A 21,801-nucleotide genomic window follows, 5' to 3' on the forward strand; every position below is an offset into this window, starting at 1 on the left:
GTAATATCAAACCGAATATCTATGAGAGAAAATTGAAATATATTTAGTAATTAGATACAGAAAAAAATCCGTTCGTAAAATATATTAAAGATACTTTATCGTGAAAACATCTGTAATTACAATGGAGAGCAAAAAAAGTGGAGAATTTAAACGTTTTTTACACGCAATCTTTGATTACCTTTCTCGGCTTCAAGGACAATAGTGTCAGTTGAAACCAGAATGCAAACATTAATATTGGTCACTGCTTTAAATAAATTTGATTAAAGTTTACTTTCCATTCGAAAATAAAGTTTATTTAATCACTGTGATTCAATTTTAAATGAAATGTTCAATTATTTTTAATTTGCATTAATAGAACTTAATTGAGTTTATTACATCGCCTGTTTCAAACATTTTATTACGTATGATCTCGTTGTTGTTTAATCACGGGCTTGTGATTATGTTATATCGTAATACTATCCATTTATTTATGTCCCACGTAACTAAAAGTCTATCAGAATATTAAATTCTTTTCACCTGCGGATTAAAAAAAACAGATATTATTAAATGAAACTAGTATTATTCGGATATACTACGCGGATTTTATTATTTAAAAACTACATAATCCCGACGTTTCTGTTACTTTTGTAGCAACCGTGATCACGGGCAGACGAGGCGTCTGCCCGTGATATACTGATCACGGGCAGACGAGGCGTCTGCCCGTGATCAGTATATCCGAATAATACTAGTTTCATTTAAATAAATAAAACTCGCGAAAATCTTAGATCTCATTAGATATTATTAAAATTATTTATATAATAAGATAGTGTCTTGTCAGTTCATTAACAAAAGGTTCCTGAATTTAATCCATAGCAAAACGTCTTCATTTGAATATATCACGAGTGAATCAACTTTGAATTATATATAACTATGTTAAAATAATACTTGTGAGATTTCTCCTTTCTACGTGTCTCGTTCTGGTTTTGAATATTTCATCTCAAAATTTAAATATTTCATATTAATGTCTTTACCTTTATAAATGTCATATAAATAAAAGTAACTTTATGTTCTTGTTTCTTATTACCTTTACGTTAAATGGAACACCGAAACAATTTATCTAAAAGGAAAGGGAATCCAATGTACTCTAAATCATTTATTTACATTAGTAAATCTTAGTTCTTACATCTCAGAATAATAAACTAAGGCTCTAGTTACTACTAAGGTTTACATTTAACATTTCCAACAGTCGTTTGGCAAGATTGGGAAGTCCTAGTGACGTCTACTCCGGCTGAGGTTGGAGGGCCGGCGCTCATGACTTGTACAACGCCGACAGCAGTTAAAGAACACGCTTCAGTCGCAGCCTGGTACCGCGAAGATGCAGTACTTTCGACCACCGATCATATCTGTAAGTTATTCACAAACGTATATAATAAACAGTGAGCTAGAACTTATTAAGGAAAAGGATATTAAAGTTTATACCAGCGATTTGGTACATATTTATTTAATTTGTGTAATTAAAACAGGGACTTTCTCAACTACCTCACTAGCTAACCATCTAGCTAGATAAATACTTCTTTCTTTATACGTCAAAACTAATCTCCAGGGTGGTTTTGAGTAATATATACATATGTAGATTTGAATAATATTGAGTTTTCATGAACCTCACAACGTTCAGAGGAGCGAACAAAATCAAGATAAAATATTTTTACGACACCGGCCTCTCTCACGAGAAAGGAATTATTTTACATACAAAAGCTGAAGAATTATTAAAGGTGCCGATTAAATAAATAAAATTTATAAAAATTCACTAACGAATAAAACGCATCGTAGAACAAATTGTTTCTTATGGACGTAAAAAGAGTTCGCAAAAAAACCATAACTGAAATAAGAAAAACCCGTTAAAAGAAAGTAAAATTAATTAAGACGACTTTAATTTATTACTTGAGAACTAGCATATTTTAATAGCAAAATTCTTATTTTTACTCTATCGAAAACTAATGTTGTACAAATGTTTTCAAAGCTGCAAAATGTAATCATAGAAAAAATAGCAATTAGCCAAAATCAAGACAGAATAAACCTTAAATGAAACTAGTATTATTCGGATTTACTACGCGGATTTTATTATTTAAAAACTACATAATCCCGACGTCGAGGTCTGCCTCGTCTGCCCGTGATCACGGTTGCTGCAAAGTAACCGAAACGTCGGGATTATGTAGTTTTTAAATAATAAAATCCGCGTAGTAAATCCGAATAATACTAGTTTCATTTAAATGAATACTCGCGAAAATCTTAGATCTCATCAGAATAAACCTTGTTATACAATAATAATAAGCATTTGTATTTCAAATGTTTCCCTTGGTTCTTTTTATCAATATTGTCTGGAACAGGTCGCCCAAAATTGTATTTAGTTTTAACGTTACCTAAATTTGGCACTCTTCCCAGATTTCCAGCAAACCGCTTTTCCGACTTCCGCTCCGAATTACCTTTATTTGATTACGTTTTATTCTTAATTCAAACAAATTTCCTCTGGATCTGCTTAATTCAATTTGAAATACATGTCTTAATTCTAATTTTATTTTCTTGCTTTATGGGACGGTCAAGAAAAATTATGCTTAATTTGAAAGGAAAAAGCTATGAGAATATTTGTGGGACTCAATGCTTCAATGTTTTTGAAAAGAAATGATCATGTTTTTTGGGGTATTATAATATTAATATTATTTTTAAAGGAATACCTTTATATTTTTTTACAGCTGGCCCAACTCTTCTGGTCGATGAGGGTTGGAAGCTGATAGTTAGATCTGTTCGAGTTGAGGACTCGCGAGCACAGTACTCCTGTTCAGTACTCGACACCCTCACAGGAGAGAGAAAGAGGAGTAGTCCAATCAGTATTGACGTTTCACGTTGGTATCATATATCTATAATATCTTAAATTATTGATACTTACTCTAAATATTTAAAAGTTTTTGTTTTATTTTTTTAGGGATGACATTGTGAATCACTGTAACATAGTACTTTTAAATCTTTAATTTCAAAATAGTTTTTTTTGTAGGCTAGCCTCTAAGAATAATCTCTAAGTTTAAAATATTACCATAGTATCTCTAACCACAAAAAGAAGAATTCATGGAACTTGATCCCATCATGTTCCATCAAAGTGCCAATAATATTATTGTACACAGCGATGAGCTCATCATCAGCACCACGTCCGCTATGGCCCGGCGTGTGGGAGGCAAGCGCTCGTCGCGGAGGAGACGCCATATTGCCGTGCCTCGTACATTCCAACCCACCACCCACTATCACGTGAGTATTGTTATACTTATTAACTATCTACTTTCACAGAATCCATACCATGGCACAAAAATTTAAACTTATTTACTAATAAGATATCATTAAAACATAAAAGTCCGAATATTCTTTCACAAATTGGACAGTAATACGGAATGTTGTTCCTAGAAATGTTTTTTTATTTAAGAACATTATTTTAAGGTTGTCATAATAATGGCGAGTTCCAACACATGTTACTTAGACGTGTACAGGTTTATATTGTGTTTACGAAGTGTGTGGAACTTACCGTAATATTTTACGCCACGCTAGAAATTAATACTGCTTTTATATTTATACCTAATATAAATTTTATAGACTTTTTCACGTATATAAAATAAAATGGCACTTAAAAAGATCACTACCTTTGAACTAAATCTATATTTCCTATTTTTAGCATAAAATATAAATCAACATTTGTTATATTTATGTAATAATAGTGTGTCCTTCTAACACAGAATTCGCCAAAAGTAAAATATAGTATGATGTAACGGAAATCTTTAAAGGGTTCTTATTGACAGAATTCTTACTGTTTTCTTGGTCAGGTCCATAATCATTAGAAATTCTAACGCACTCGTGGGTCGAAAATGCTTTTAACGTCAAGCATGTAATTGGTATAAAACCGCAAGGGTTCTATGAAAGTTACAAAAGGAAATATCCGTCGTCACATTGTATTAAAACATTATTTTTGACCCTCGTGCGAATAGTACTTGAAGGTTATGGTCCATAAAATGTCGGAAGAGAAATGTGCACGCGAAAACTCAGCCATTACGTTATTCTTGTTTAACGTGTATGAAACACTGTTACATGAGGGGCCGCAGCTCTTTGTGTTTCTCTTTTTATTAATATTGACTGTTCATCTGTAAATACTGTTACTGTCAGTTCTAATGTTTGGTATAGTAGTTGATTTGCGACGTTGTTGGCATTTGCTTTGATGGATAGATTATTTTTAATAGTTATTTACTGCATATTTTTTGTGTCTATTGTTTCAATTGCCTATAAAACATATTCAAATAAAACTTGTGAATAATATTACTTTTCTTTAATTACTTCATAAAAATCCATTAATTGGAACTCATTAGGAGTTTAATATAATGTCAAAAGCAAGCCAAATGCGGTACTAAAAAAGCCATAAATATAATTATTGCTGCATTATAATGCTCGTATCACATTGTTGTGTAAATGGGTTATAATAAAACCGGGAGGGAGAGGGGGAAGAGCGTTGTGGGTGAGGAGAGGGAGGACGGGCTCAAAAAACCGGGAACTACACACACCGCTCATTTGTCCCGCTCCTGTTTCCTCACGTTTTTACTGCAATACACCTGAGGCTCAATTAAGAACAAATAAAATATATATGTGCGTTGTGACATCAACATTGCACAATTAAAAACAAGTTTATTATATATATTTACATCTGTAAGGTTTCGAATGAGGTAAATAGTGATTTTTGGTATAAAATCTTCTTTGGTTCAACTCCTCTTTATTTCGAGGCGTAATATAATAAATACAGACCATAAAAGTTTATATTTCAATACAAGTGAATTCCAGCATGTAACATTGTTCTACAAAATCAAAAGGAAAAATAACTGTAGATATATATATTCTGTAAGCTGGGCTGTCTGAACTGACCGCTTGTGTACATAAATAAAGCACAATTTGTCCGTTCCGCGTTGCTGTTTCAAGCGGCTGACGTTGTGAACCCGGTGAAAAATACGAACCGGGTATGTATAAATAATATCATGGAAAATATCCGGTCTACATGTTAGGAGCTGATTATTTTTGAATAGAGAGCAGTGCTTTATTGTCTATGGAAATAATATGGTAATAAATATTGTGATATACTTTTATCTAGACATGCTGTAATCATTTTTACTCTTAAATTTATTTTAGACATTTTTATCTTCAGTAAGACTATCAAAATATATAACACATATAATATGTCTTGACATGAACTATATTATCTTAGTTAACTTTTTAGTAGAAAAATTTTTCTCCTACTTTTAAAAATCTTCTAATACTGAATATCAACTCAGTATTAGCAAAAAAAATAAAAATTTTAATGGACAACTAAAAATATCTAATTTATGTGAGACGATTGTGTTTTATTTCAATTTGTAATACCTGTAAAAAGTTAAAGCAACAAACACAGTTTAAATGCCTTATCTTTTTTTTTATACTTGCTTTATACTCCGAATTTTTAAGAAAATCTAAGGATAATGTATAATATTCTTAGAAACAAGGTAAGAATTGACTTTTTAAAAAATAACATTCGATACAATTCCACTGCAAATTTATTAAATTTACACAAAAATAAAAACAATTCTAAATGAATAACTTTCAACTATCTTGATTTAAACTAATCGTTAAATGAAATCCGAATATAATACAATCGAAAGATTTAAACACACTTCGAAAATCTACTAACGACTAAGCTATCACACCAACGCGCGTTACGAACGAAAAAAGAGCCCTGATGTCCTCTGACAACGGCTTATATGTCGTTTGGGTCTCTCCTACCCTCTCATATTCCTACATTGATTCTCTTCTACCCTCTCATATTCCTACACGGCCTTTCCTGACATAAGCACGTCCCCGGGCTCCTTTGTGTTTAACTTTCTTGACGTCCAAAACGTAGTATTAGCACCAAGGGCAGGAAATTCTTTTCATTCGCACTAGAAGTATTCAGTTTTGAATGTCTTGACATTCCAGACGGGCTTGATTGCGGCTCAGTCCCCTCCACAGGCAGGTCAACCTCCGGAGGCAAGTTGGCGTCATGACACAACTCTTCTCCCTCATTGTCTACGTCTGAAATTGAGAAATATAACGGCAGAAATCTTTTCGATTTTTGATTTAACTCAACAGTAACATCATGGTTAACGTCAATGTAAAGTGAGCTAAACAAACATAGCCCACACAAAGTGGTTGTAAAACATCCCAATAACCAACCACTTGGGGCGGGACTTGTCGGAAGATCGCCCCCTCACACCTCGTCAGAGACCCACAAGGAATTGCTTGAGGCATGACTTGGTGTGTGTGTGAAGGTTATTATAAAAACATATTCCAAACATACCATCTGATACAGGCAATGTTGGCCGACCAACATCCCATAAATAAACTCATGATCTTTTACAACCACAGCTCGATAGACAACTCACTATCAAAGTCAAGCTTCCGAACATACTAAATTAATTCCTAACCAAGAGACCAGAACCTCAGGATAACGTATCCGATGCACTCCAAGATAAACAATTATCCCAGGCCTATGGTCCCTCCTGGGATAACCGAACCCGATGCACTCCAAGGTAAACGGCTATCCCAGGCTCAACGTACCTCTTAGGATAACCGGCCCGATGCACTCCAAGGCAAATGGTTATCCCAACCTAAGCGTCCCCCCCTCCGGGATAACCGGCCCGATGCACTCCAAGGCAATCGGTTATCCCAGACACAACACCACTTCTAGGACAACCGGGCCCGATGCACTCCAAGGCAAACGGTTGTCCCAGGCACAGCGCCACTTCTGGCATAGCCTGTCCGATGCACTCCAAGACAGCTATCCCAGACCCAGAGATCTAACCTCTAATACGGCATGTCCGATACACTCCAAGACAAACGCTCACATCGTAACAAGAAACTCATGTCTCCTCGCTTTAACCCCAATACATTTAGAGATTTGTGTCAAAACAAAATTAAAATAAATAACACAATGGGATTAAGTTTCAATAAAATCTCAAAAGGAGTTTTAGTCAAAATTTCAGGCAGAATAAGGCAAATACCTCACCATCAAAGAAAGCAGAACACACATCGGGAGTCCATTCTCACTTCCACGGGACCATATATTCCGCAGCTGCTCGAGTCGATTTGCCGTATGAGCCAGCTAACATCTGCAGCTCATATCGGCAGTGTGATAGTGTCTTCATAATCCGGTATGGTCCCCGCATACATGAGTCCAGCTTCCTTGTTGACTGAGCCACCTTGGTAACAAAAATTAAGGAATTTAGTTCAAAAGAGTGAGCTGTTTACGTCTTTAGTTAGCATAGGCATCTTGACGAGTTTAGTTGGCACGAAGGAGTTTAGATGCCCTCTGACGACTCATTTGACGAAGGACTTCTCGATTACCACTTGAGCCTTCAACAGTAACGTCTCGTATCAAACTACGTATGAGCGGTGTGGCAGCTTCAGCACCTATAAGCAGGTTTAAAGCAGAATATTGAGTTGTCTTGCGTTTTGTTATGTTTAGGATTAGCTGTAACCTCAACAAAACAGCTGGCCAAGTCCTTGACCCAATTAATAAAATCAGTGCTTTGAAACATTGAAACATGCGTCCCCGATCAGTGACAATTAATTTTGGAGTTCCAAAGAGAGACACCATGGTAGTGAAGTGTTGCTTTCGTTCGTCAGTGTCTTGTCGGAACATGGGATACAATAAACAAAATTTTGAAAACGCGTCTATAATAATAAGTACATGACGGTGACCGTCAGTTTCTGGTAGGGGGCCCAAGGTGTCCATATGGACTGCCTCAAATGCTACGTCTGGTTTTCTCCCATGAATGAATGAGCCGTGAAAGAGCACGAGCTACCTTTTTATGAGAAAGGCAAACCAAACAATGGGAAATGTATTTTTTTTTTTCTTTGCAAATGTTCTCAACCCTGGGAACTAAAAGTGTTTTGTTATCAAGTCTACAGTTTTATCAACCCCTTGATGATCATGTTCGTCGTGAAAATACATATAAGACAGTCTATGGCCTTTTGGAATATAACAACAAAAATTAGGATTTTCACCAATAGGTGAGAGCTTGACTTAAAGGATGTCATAACGACTGAGGTTTAACTGCCCATTCACCAGTTTTTGTCTTAGAGAGTGAGTTTTCTCGTCAGAAGCCTGAGCAACTTGCGCCCAATTTAGCGGTCTTTTAATGGTACATAAGTTAACCGGATTGCGGCTAAGATAATCTGCATGGGACAAAAAACAACCTTTTCTATATTCCAGGTTAGAATCGAATTCTTGGAGGTATACCCACCACCGAGCCACCCTTGGCAACAAGTCTTTCTTACGTTGGGTAAGTTTTAACGTTATACAGTCAGTAACCACGATGAAGTGTGCAACCACAAGATAATGCCTGAAATACTCTAATACCTTAATCACTGCCAGCGTCTTCAGTTCGTACGAGTGCTACTTCCTCTCAGCCCCCTGAGTGAGTCTACTACAATAAGGCAGTACTCGTTTACGATTTCCCTTATGCACTCTCATCATGACGACTCCGTAACCAATCAAGCTCGCATCTGTGTAGTATTTCTATTGGCAGCGTAGGATCATAAATGGCGAGTACTGGCTCACTTGTAAGACAATCTATGATGTAGTCACGAGCGGCCTGTTTTTCAGCACCTCAATGAAAGTTAATTTTTAGTAAGTGCCGCTATGCAAGCAGCCCTTTGGGCAAACCCAACTATATACCGCCTAAAATAGCTAGCTAACCCCAGAAATTGCCTTACTTGCTTAAGATTTTTTTTGTTCGGCTAAATCAATTAAGGCCCGCACTTTCTGACGACTTGGCCTATCCTGACCTTTACTAATCGTACGACCCAGGTATTCAATAGTGGTAGCTAAAAACGAGCATTCCTTTATTATTTGCTTTTCAAGCAAATCTGTTATTATGTCACGACCACGGATCGTTTCAGCGTGTGAGAGTTGATATGACCGATTATACACAGGAATGCTGGATTTAAGTTTAATTGACATGCTACCTATGTTTACGGTTGATGTAGCAGTTCCCGTAATCAAGTACCGAGAGAATTCATTAATTATCCTCTTAGTAACCCTCTCTAAATAGTTACCTACCAGAGGTGTATCAATTGTCATCGAAACATCAGACTGAACAATCATCACCATTAATTCATAAAATATGTGCATGATTCGAGCCTAGATAACTTAACGCCCTCACTATTTGATAAACTCCCTGATAACCGTTCGATTTTGGGTCTCTTACTACACAAAGCTTCTTTTTGCCCCAACTGCCCACAGAAAAAGCACCTGATATCACTCAGATTACGTTTACGTGAATACTCCAGAGATCGTCTATCTGTCGTAACGTTTCACAATTCCGAACGCGAGTATAGTTGTCTCGAAACACTAATTGTATTTGGTTTAACATAGATTGAAAAGAATTCGACTAAATCATTCGGAAATAGTTTAGCATTTGTCGCCGTAGCCCTAATATTTGGATCAATGACACTGCGAATAATTATAACCGAAATAAGCTCCTCATCGAGTCCTTGCACTATACGTAAGCAAAGTATCGACCGGCGTACATATTACGCGTACGTTGGATAGTGATCGGAATTCTTAGACATAACTTCAAACAATATTCCAGCAAAATCTGGTACTTCAGGACATAAAGGTTTGAATTCTTTCTTAGAATTGGTCCAACTACGGTAGCTAGACACCCATTTATTGAGCCAAGATTTCGCATCCCCTAACAAACAATTTCCTATTCGTGAAAGGCATTCTAAATCATTCCAATTGTTTAAATCTTTCGCGCAATCAATTTGTATGCACTAATCGTCAAAATTGTGTAGATTTGGGTCAAAGTTCGAAATATAGTAATACCGAGATTTTTCAGCCGTACTAATTGATCTGATGGCACTAGCAATGCAATCGGTAACACTCGCCTGTACTAATTCCAACGGTATACCCGCGTCGCCTACTTGTCGTGATCGAGCGAGGTCTCGGATCCTGATGATGATAACATTCTGAATGGTAGCTTCACGTCAAGTCACATGCGTCGGAGAAACCAGATGCCCTATCGACGATAATTCACGCATTCTATAGGGTACACGACGATCGGAAACGCGAGATATATCGCGGACGCGCGTTGGTGTCTGCAACTGTCGTGATGACTGCCTATTACAAACGCTACCGGGCGTCAAACCTTTGTAACGCAATTTCTCATAGTCGTGTGAATTCACCGACGCGCGGTGCGGCATGGACGAAACCCTTGTTTTCGCCTCTAACGTTTTAAGACGAGACATCATTGCCTCCATATCAAGTCTCAACATGTTATTCTCATCAAAGGATTACTCATGGGAACTATTACCCTGACTCTAGCTACGATCACGACGAGGATTACTATCAAGACCACTGCGGCTACAATTGCGTTCACGTTCAGACATTTTAGTAACAAAATAAAATAATTAAATAAGTATGATCGCTAGAAATTAACGTATCAACAAACTAACGCAATAAAAGCTTACTCACCGCTTAATCAAAGTAATTAACACAAATTAATATTCTCGATAATAACGTAACACGATATTTAAAATAACTCAGTGTCTAAAAAAAAGTTATAAAGAAAGTTTTAATAAAACACAAAAAAAAATAATGTGTGGGTAAATTGAAATAACAAGGCCTTACCAAACGGGGTTCTCAAGGTACGTATCCCACTTCTGATCTTAGAAACAAGGTAAGAATTGACTTTTTAAAAAATAACATTCGATACAATTCCACTGCAAATTTATTAAATTTACACAAAAATAAAAACAATTCTAAATGAATAACTTTCAACTATCTTGATTTAAACTAATCGTTAAATGAAATCCGAATATAATACAATCGAAAGATTTAAACACACTTCGAAAATCTACTAACGACTAAGCTATCACACCAACGCGCGTTACGAACGAAAAAAGAGCCCTGATGTCCTCTGACAACGGCTTATATGTCGTTTGGGTCTCTCCTACCCTCTCATATTCCTACATTGATTCTCTTCTACCCTCTCATATTCCTACAATATATATACATATTTTTTATATCTACACCTTTTAAGTCAAAGTAAAATCCATTAGGTAACTAATAGGCTACTTTATGTCGCAGTGACCATGTTAACTTTACAACCGGCGAGGGACGGTCTTACGATCTGACACACGCAAACAAAAACTGAACGACTGGTTTTAACTCTTATCTGCTTTTTTGTTTTCTTTTTCTGCAACATTGTAAAGAAAAAGTAGACGTGGCAAGTTTTAAAATGCTACATTAACAAAAACGGGTCAAATTTTGAATTTCAAACTGTGAAAATTGTCGTCATGATTTTCGTCAAATCATAACTTTATATTTTATAACATAGGTGATAATATATCTGCTCATGATTATGATTACAAATATTAACAATATGTAATTTATGCTATCATTATAATTAACCAGTTAGCAGAAGTTACGACTATTGGGCTGTTATTTGTGGTGGGTAAAGTTCTTTGAATATTACCCTGTGGTATACTTGAGAACTTACAAATAAGATGGTGCTTCTAACTTAATGGAACATTAACTGCGATTGTACGATTGAACACATATATTGAATAATTTTACTTAACGATATAGGCTGTTATTAGTACATGTTTTAGTTATGAGAAATCTGTTGAATAATTTCTACTTTTATTGTTGGACAGCTGTAGGTTTGGGCTTAGGTTATTATCAATGATTTTCAAAGGATTCTTTTCAAAATATAAATAAAGTTGTTCAGATATACTCAATTTAAAATACCTATCTAACCTCTTAGGAAAACGAGTTATGACAATTATTTAATTCCATTTAAGGGTCCTGTAAGAGAAAGCGCTAACCTTTAGCGATTTAGTGTGCGGAATTATCGTTGATTACGTAATGCTATCTAATTAGTTTATAGATAAATGCAAACGAAAATATCCCCATATGACCAAACAGACATAGACATAAAAAAGAGAGAGAATTAATACGAATGTTGTCGTGAAAATTTCAATCGAAAACTATAATTTTGAAGTCAGCATCATTATGTTCTATAAATCGTGATTTTTTATTAGAAAAATGTATGGAACAATGAACAATTGGTAACAATAGGATTTTGCTAAGCTAATAATAGATTTACATCAGCTTCAATAGCATTTTGAAGTCTTTAGTTTAGAATATATCTTTGCATAATATTATATAAAGTTTTCAAGTGCAACATTAAACAAAATATTGTAAAATTTTTGTAACGAATGTTTTATATTTATTTTATTGAGCTAATTATGGTCTTTTTAATCTTAAAAAAAAATCTGAAGTTACAAAAATAAATCAATAAATTTATCCTTTATGTAAACAAAACTACAGGTTTTTGTTTTACAGACTCGTTTTTATTAGGGTTCCGTAGCCAAATGGTAAAAAACAGAACCCTTATAGATTCGTTATGTCTGTCTGTCCGTCTGTCCGTCCGTCCCTCCATCCGTCCGTATGTCACAGCCATTTATTTCCGAAACTGTTAGGCTAACATAGTTGAAACTTTATAGGTTTATATATTCTGACAACCGCTATACGAATTTTGACTCCATGCACGGAATGTATTCAAAAAATTTTTTTTTCAGCTAACTTATACGTGATGGGTGTCTATGGATAGGGCTTTAAAATTCATTAAGGTTCCTACAACTGTTTTTTTCGTCAAAATCAATTATTTGAAAGATAGACGCTTCCAAAGTGGAAAAATGAGTGTCCCCCCCTCTAGCTTTTAAAATAAGAGAGTGAGAAAACTAAAAAAAATATATGCTTTAGATTTCAATGAAAACTTTCAACGAAAATTAGTTTGAACGAAATATCATTATTAGTTATTAAGAAATAATACGTTTCCAAAAATGCATATATAACTTTGTCGTTCAGACAAACACTTTGTAAAACCAAGTAATTTTTTTTATAAAACATCGATCAAAGTTACAACGCACTACAATAACTTTTATATTATGTCATCTACTTGCTGCTACGGAACCCTTCATGGGCGAGTCCGAGTCGCACTTGTTTATTTTTTTCATGAATACAAATTTTAAAACTTCAAATTAATATTCAATTTATTTAACAAAGCAGTCACGTATGAATTGGCTTTCCTCGTCTATGATTTTAGTAAAACCCTTCTGTCAAAATTAGGTGCAAACGTCGTAAAGGTTTTGTAATAGTGGCTCGGGCTCGCGCTATCGGCTGATTCGTCAGCGTTATTCAAGGATCGAAATAATTTTGCGATGAATCTAAAAAGGCCATCGGAGCTCTATAAACACCTAAGAGTTTCCAAGAGACATATCCTGGGCAAATCCCAGGATGACGTTATCACATCACTCCCAAAAGACAAAGATGCCCTAGAGCTAGAATCAAGACTTAAATGCCACAAACAGTTTATAATAGAGGCACAAAGGAATAGAGTAGGGTTAGGATCAAGTAGGAAGGCCAAAGATGTGGATATATTAGAGACCTTTATTCAGCAAGACGAGAATTCTAAATATAAGATCGAATGAGAAGAATGACTGGCTACACAGAGGAGATTTTTACATCCCGTTAGCACTAAAATTTCGCACTTTAATTTATAATTGGTCGCCAGCACTGCTAAAATTGTATCTCAAGGCGTTTTAGATGACTCTCCCAAATCAGAATAATTTAGTAAGATAGGGCAAAAGTACCAAAAAAATTTGCTACATCTACGGGGAGGCAGTTGGAACTGCTAAGCATTTGCTGATGGGATGTAGGGTACTCCTAGATAGCGGTTAGTACTCGTGTCGTCACGATAAGGTTTTCGAAATCATACCTGAAGCAGTTAGTTTATCGGTAGCAAGAGCGCAAAAAGAAATAACCACAAACCAACGATCAATAGGTTTTGTGAGAGAAGGCACTAGGGCTACAAAATCAAACGTCAAGCCTTACTCTTTTATTAAAGCGGCTTCGGATTGGACTATAATGATGGATACGTATGAAAACCAATATAAAATCCCAGAAGATATTTGTGTGACGGCCTCCAGACCGGACATATTTCTATATTCGCGAATTTTAGAGCTCACGGTTCCTTGGGAAACCAACATCCCCAAAGACCATGCCATCAGGGTCAACAAGTATTACGAACTCACTAACGAACTCACTAAGAATATGTTCGTTGTAAATTTGTTCGCGGTAGAAGTAGGAGCGAGAGGTATAACAGCCAAATCTCTCTACAACTTGCTAAAAGACTTAGGCCTGTCAAGAACTAACATCAGTTCATTCTTGGAACGTGCGTCGAAGGCAGCCCTAGCAGGTTCGTTTCAAATTTGGTTAGGTAGAGAGAGGAGCTTGGACAGTGGAGGTGAGCGTCTAAAGCGCGTTAGATAGGGGCAGCTTAAACCTACACCTGGGTCGCAAGTCCCTCGCACTGTTGAAGCTCCTCTCCCTGCAACGCGATGGACCCGACACCCGCACGGTGAATCCTTTGAATGCTGAGAGGTTTCGTCTTATTTTTCTTTTGTATTTTATTTATTATTCTTTTATTTATTTTGGGTTAATCTTAGTTCAAACTATTACAGTCACTTGCCAGTTTTGTAGTATAAACTTTGCAGCCGTCAGAGACACCATTAAAATATTGCTTATTTTTAATCGATTCATATAATGAATTAGTTTCTCTAGTATATAGATCACCTCATTTTAAAAAATCTTGCAATATTTTTCAGGTTATTAGAATCGAAGCATTGACTTTGTAAATTTAAATTGAATATGATTTATTTATTTAAATCTAAATTATTCAAATAAATGAAAATTTAAAAAGAATGACCCATTGCCGAACTAATTGCCACATCATTTTTAAAGCACACCGTCGTAAATTTCAATTATTCCCCTCTCATTACTGAAGAACATGTACAGAAAAAACGATTTATTACATAACATGTAAAACCTTAATATTGATATTACAACGATATTATTTTTAGTCGTTATATATTTTTTTCTTTGCAATAAACTAAAACAAAAAAAAAGCTAAAATTAAGTTTATTACGATACATTGAAGTAGAACTGACGAGAAATGAAAAAGTTTAATTTAAAAGACTGTGTTGTTTCTTTTTAAATAAAACCTTTTTCGGAATAATATATATATATATATATATATATATATATATATATATATATATATATATATATATATATATATATATATAAAAATATAGATTTTCATAACTCATTAAATCGAAAATGTATTATCATCAGTAACTCATCATATCAGCGAAAAGTAATTGGATCAGAAGCCGTATGTGAAAGTTACTTTCTCAGTAAATGTCAATTCATTCGCTATTGGTATATAAATGCTAACATAAAAAAACATTTCTTATAATTTTATTTAAAGTTTAAATAACGATTAACACAAGATTTTACTTTGTAAGTATACGATAGCATATTTTTTTATTATTTTTGCATATTAACGATGAACTAAAAACAACATTTCACCTCATTGTCTAATATCATAACAATTTGATCAAAATAAAAGTCATAAATTGTATTTTCAAAATATTACATAATATATCTCGAAATCCACTTCTGGAACAAACCTACAACTTCTTATACTTTTAATGAAATAGCTTCGAAACATTGGAAGCATATTTCTATACTCGAGCCGACATCGCCGATGGAAACATTACATTGGTTTTCCATTAGATGATTTTAAAATCTTTTTACTCTCAAAGTCTAACAAGTCTGGAAAAAGAATACTCCCTCTATTTATAAATGTACTTACTCACTTAATTGAAAGTCGTCCGCTTCATAAAAGTTATACCTCAAGCTTTCTATAAACACATCTATGACAATATATTATTTTTGAGTAAGTTATTTCTTGAATTGTTGAATTTAGTACGACATATCAATGTAATCCTTTAACTATGACTTTTATAATGTTAAAGAGGTCTAGTAAATATAGTAAATATAAAAAAAGGTAAAGGAAATATAAAAAAACCTATCGTTTTGAATGAGTTCATTTTACTGTTTGTCTTAGGAATGTCTTGTTATTTAATGTATTACGTCTTAACTGGTTTCCGTTTATCAACAAATCCTCAAAAACATATTTATACATTTGTTATAATTTCGTCGCTAAGCTCCAAATTTCGCTATATCTTGATATATTTTTTTTACATTACAATATTTATCCTTCAGTACTGCCAGCGTCGAAGCTAAAATACATTTTAAATATTCGTATTCGTAAAATTCCATTTGTAAGAAATAAATAAAGTATGATGTTTTCCTCGCGACTTTCTTTTTCACGCTCTAAGCACAAAGCCAACCGTCCTGTATCATAAAATCGTCAAGACTTCGACGCCTCGAGACTCCCTTGTATATTGTACACAGCTTCCCCTTTCCAGTATACAATATGCCATCCTATTATTTTATTGTCCGTGGTTAATACCCAAAAGACTATATTGTTATTTTTTTATTTGATAATTCTTTAGTGATAAGTGATTTCTTAAATTAAATTTTTGTATAAATATATGTACGAGTATAAGTATTTTACCGAACACATAAGAATTGAACCACACTAATGGTAAAAAAAATAAGACAAAGTGATGATTTTGTCATCGATTTATACCTGTTACATCCTGCCACATGTCAAATGCAATATTTTTAGAAGAATAGTATGCATGTATTTTCTATGAAACATAAATAACAATAAAGTTTCCGATACCTTTCAAATTCATTCTCGTTAGCTCTATTAATATTACTTACAATAACATTAAGTCGACACTAAAATAGGCCTAAGGCTTTTTAGTTTGTTTTTTTTTTTAATAATAATAGTAATGCAACCTTTGTATATTTTTGTATAAATGTGCTACCTACTTTGTAATACCTCTAATGCTGTTAAGTACATAATCTTACACGGGAACATGTTGTGCGTTTAAAGCATACATTTTAATTTATCCAGCAACAGATTTCATCTTATATGCATACATGTGTAACATAGCACACATTTCAAATATCTTTCTATTATAACATGTCAATTAGTTTTTTTTTATTTTAGATTTTAATATTTGTGTAAAAGGCCAGGCAATTATTTTTTCTGAATCGTTACACGATCAAATTATAATTTATTTCTGGCCGTGTGATAAGACTATTATTATTACAAAATTAATGTGAATATTTCTTTAAAGTTAATCTATAGATATATATATGTTTACATATATTTAAAGCAGCAAAAACAAAGAATAAAAATAATATGAACATATGAAAATGTACATATTAATAATACGGTTAATGAATATGTCTTTATTATTTGTGGCAAGAAAAATTAATTTAGTAACTTAAGTCTACGACACGGACTTTCCCCAGCTCTCCATCCTGATTATTGGTATCAGTAACCATAAAAATTAGTGAAGACATCACACATAATGGTGGCCGTAATGAAAAGACTTATACAGCTTCTGAGGTATCACTTTTCACTTAGGAATTTGAAGATGAATTTTCTTAAACAATATACGTATCGTAAAAAATATTTATATTATATTCGGTTAAATTAAAACAAAATAATAATGAAACCTAAAAATTTTAATGCATATTTAATTTTTATGTTCCCTGTATATTCCTAACAACGACGTCTTTATCAAAAATAAAATATTATTTTAAACGCCAAAAAAATATTTCCGTTCGTTGAATCATCAACATAGGATTTTTTATGGTTGCTTTTTATCAGATTCTTACTTATATCTCTATAAAGTGAAAGTAGTAAGACTGTCCTAATCCTAAATAATCCCGTTACATTCACTACAGCACAAATGTCATAGAGATTACTAATGTCTCCTATGTGTATTAATACTTATAAGTTAAGGACAACATTTTATTTAAATTTGAATATCAAATGTATTTGAAGACTGTTCAGTACTAAAATTAAACTTAAAACAAACCATCATTTAACTAATTATATCACCAACAGGACGGAATACAAGCAACTAATCCAATATTATATTTCGTGCACACACGACTCATTTGCTTCCAAATATATTTGAAAACAAGTTTCTGACTTTATCTGTGTACTTCGGAATTGTATTCAGAGAGAAATAAATAAAGTACGTTAAAGCAAAGTATGGCAAGCAACCAGCAGCGCCATTTATTGTTGTGTAACTGCATACTAATTACAACCGTCATTTTTTTATTCCGACGGAACTACAGGGTATTTGAGTATAAATTGTTGTTTTTATAATATTGGAGTTTTGGAGAGTTTTATCAAATATAACTTAGCACTGTAAAAAAGAGAAACCGAAAAGCTTTTACATTTATAGTATTAGTAAGTGCGATATCCCAAAATTAGAACAGGTTAAATAAAAAAAAACACCTCCACATTAATTGTCGTTTAACGATTGTACTACCACTCGCGAGGCACTTTATCAAATAATGGATATTACAAAATTTTGTAATATCCATTATTTTCCTTACCTAATTTTGTAAGGGCGCTGATACTGATATACTGATGGAATGACTCTAACAATGGTGGTCAAAAGCCACCGCAAATTAAAAAAGACACACTCACATACACATACACACACAAGCACGCACACATGTGGGTGTCAAACGTATAACTCGCCTTTTTACGTCAGGCATTAAAAATATGTCTTGACCAATTTTCAAACAATGTTTTTATTGCTTAGTCTGTTATAACTTTATCATAATATAATATGTGTATTATCCAAATATATAATGATTAAAATAAATTGTGAAAATATATTGAAACAAACCTAAGAACTTATACGTGTGAAGAATATAATTTGTTTTACGTATACAAGTCTTTTTATGTTTTAACCTGATTCATCCAAGCTCTCGAAATCAACGAGGTCTAACAACAAAAGTTCTGAAGAAACATAAAAAATAATCCAACTGCACATAAAAATTGCAAAAACTACACGCGGGTCCGAAATGTTGGTTTAACAGAAAACTAACCCAGAACGGACTCGGTGTTTAATCTTTGCACAGCAATTTAAACAGTCTCATAATTATGTTTACGATTTTAAAAATAACGAAAAATTTAGTTTTACGAAAAATAAAAGCATTCATAGTACATCAAATAAAACCTGCTTCAGTCGGGTGAATGTAGTAACTAATAAAATCATCAGAATTTCGGTTAAGAAATTAGAATAATAAAATAATATCGCTGGTCAAAGTCATGATACAAATAATTTGTTTTTTATGATAAATTATACGTTATTAATAATGATATTATATTAATAAGCACATCGCTTACGTAGACGGAGTTAAAAATGTAAGATCAATAATATCCATGGCCCTCTACGGAGCCCCTGGGTGGACGTAAAATTTGAGCCGGCGACCAGCTCGTGCGCTGATCGCATCCTAGAGGGTTATGGATAATCAGCCATAATCCGTGGGTATCGCATGATCTCCGAAGAGGCTGCTAACCTCCTTGCCGGATCACCACCATGGGATCTAGAGGCCAAGGCGCTGGCGCACGTCTTCAGCTTGCACGCTGAAGTTTGTGGTCAGGGCCAAACTCCTCTGCCGCGCCAGATCAGAGTGTGTCGAGATGAACTCCAGCGTGATCTCATGGCACAGTAAAAGGAACAATTGCCTCAGCTGAAGGTCGCGCTCGCTACTTTCGCAGCGATGAGACCCCTCTTTGAGGAGTGGCTGGAGAAACGCCACGGCGTCCTCACCTTCCACCTGATGCAGGTGCTTCCGGACATGGAAGTTTTGGGAGGTATCTGTTTTACGTTCAGAGGGAGGAAAAGCAAGGGTGTCAACATTGCGACGACCAACCAGAGGACACGGTGGAGCATACGGTGGCGGAGTGCCCTGTTTGGGCTGAGCACCGCTGTGTTCTCAGGGTAGCCATCGGCGGCAGCGACCACTCGTGACAGGCCTTAATTCAGGTCATGGTGCGGAGCAAGCAGCCGCTCCAGGCGTTGGGTATCGCGAGACGTTCTCTAGCCACCATAAAAAAGCACGGATCTGCGGACGGCGGGTAAGGGTAGCTTTTCGCCCGATCAGAAGCAGACCCGGCTTATAGCGTACCGCGCGCGCCTCAAAGAGCCATCAGACCACCACAGATGCAGCCCAAGAGCGGTTGCCAAGCCGCTAAAGGTGGAAGCGCAATGATGTATCGCGACCTGGTTCGGAGCAGGAGAAGGTACGAGGGGTTTTTAGTCAGTAAGAGTCTGACACTCCCTCTTGCCCCACCCAGGGCAAGAGGGGTCATATGATGATTTTCCCCTTTATAAAATAAAAAGATCAATAATATCAAACTAAAACAGTTACAGTGGTTAATGTAGCTTTCAATAAATTAAATATTTTAAATATTATTTATTTGAAGGCAAAAAACCGTCCACTATCGTAATGTTAAGATTTTCTCAATTTCATAAATTAGTAATATAAAAATTTAAGAAGAGAGAAATTAAATTTACCACATCACTACTAACAGCGAATGATATGACGTTTATTGGGGGAATAACTTTTATACTCGGCCTCTGATCCAATTACTTTACATTGACATGATGAGTTGCCAAGTGTACATTTATGAAACATTCGTTTTAATAACATATAAATGTATATATTTCTTCCATTTATTATCTTATACGACAGCAGATTTACTAAAGAATGTTTTTAATTATTTAAAATAGAGATTATAATACCAACCCTGACAATAATGATATTGAGAAATATTAATTATAAAAAAAATATTGATCACTAACTGTTGTTAACCTTCTTTATTTGTTTAATTCAATGATTTATTTAATAATAAACTATTAAAAATGTACGAGTTTAATAAAAAATTAAATGGATGCTGAATATTCATTAAGTATTTGATAAAATTTTGTTAAAACTTAAAAAAATTAAAAAAGAGGACCAAATGACTTATACATAACAGCAACTTGTTCGTTACAAGAGACAGTTGAATATAAGCAATATGTTTAATGGTGTCTCTGACGGCTGCAAAGTTTATACTACAAAACTGGCACGTGACTGTAATGGTTTGAACTTAATTTAACCCAAACTAGATAATAGAAGAATAAATAAAATACAAAATGAGTTCGACAAATAATAAACTGCTTTGTTAAATAAAATTTATATTGATTATTTAGAAGTAATTAAATGCAACAGAAAATATTTAAATGATTTTAAATAATGTGTGTTACTTAATGTAGTTTATTTTATAATTTATTTTATTTTTTAATTTTGTGGAAATGATTTACGAAACAAACATTACACAAAACGCATCTAGATCACTTAAAGCGAGAAAGATATTTATAATTAAATTAATTAAATGCTTGCATTTTAAACTTCTTTTGGAGAATTTAAAGAGATGAAAGCTCGAATAAATGTGAGCTGGTTATGACTATGCTATTCCATATATAAAGAGGATCAATTTTGATTACGGAAGTGTGTTTCTTGTGCGATGTTACATATTATATCAGTTTTCGTATGTCTTCTATTATTGTTGAACTTACCCTCAAGCCTCTCATATTTATAATGACGTCTGAGAGATATCAGTGTACTATAATACTCATAATGAATAGTACAAAATAGTAAAGAACGGTCTTGGAAGTTAATAAAGGGATTATTGTTGAAAGTATATATTTGTATATATCCTTACAATGTTGTAAGTCGAGTTGAAATAAGAGAAACGAATGGCATTGAGTCTTCTTAAGAGGTATATATTTTGGGACATCACTCAACTATTGATTTTAATATTTTCTTAATGCTAACTGTACGTGTATATAAACGTATGTCTCTGAACACAAACAGGA

The 21,801-nt window shown here is 34.2% G+C and overlaps 1 protein-coding gene and 1 long non-coding RNA gene across 2 annotated transcripts in view; both read left to right on the top strand.

The window, feature by feature from the left end:
• The window catches only part of LOC116777845 (cell adhesion molecule Dscam2-like), a 115,910-nt gene that overhangs the window by 63,400 nt on the left and 30,709 nt on the right, over positions 1–21,801 (top strand). Inside the window, exons 4-6 of the mRNA XM_032671598.2 lie at positions 1,226–1,384; positions 2,730–2,879; positions 3,156–3,276. Coding sequence (XP_032527489.2) covers positions 1,226–1,384; positions 2,730–2,879; positions 3,156–3,276 — 430 coding nt within the window. The remainder of the gene's footprint in view (positions 1–1,225; positions 1,385–2,729; positions 2,880–3,155; positions 3,277–21,801) is intronic.
• Positions 7,265–9,410, top strand: LOC133320842 (uncharacterized). The gene is made up of 2 exons (XR_009753959.1): positions 7,265–8,354; positions 8,447–9,410. It is a non-coding gene; the product is annotated as an uncharacterized LOC133320842 (long non-coding RNA).

This window comes from Danaus plexippus, chromosome 6 (genome assembly GCF_018135715.1).
Source record: "Danaus plexippus chromosome 6, MEX_DaPlex, whole genome shotgun sequence".
Lineage (NCBI taxonomy): Eukaryota > Metazoa > Arthropoda > Insecta > Lepidoptera > Nymphalidae > Danaus > Danaus plexippus.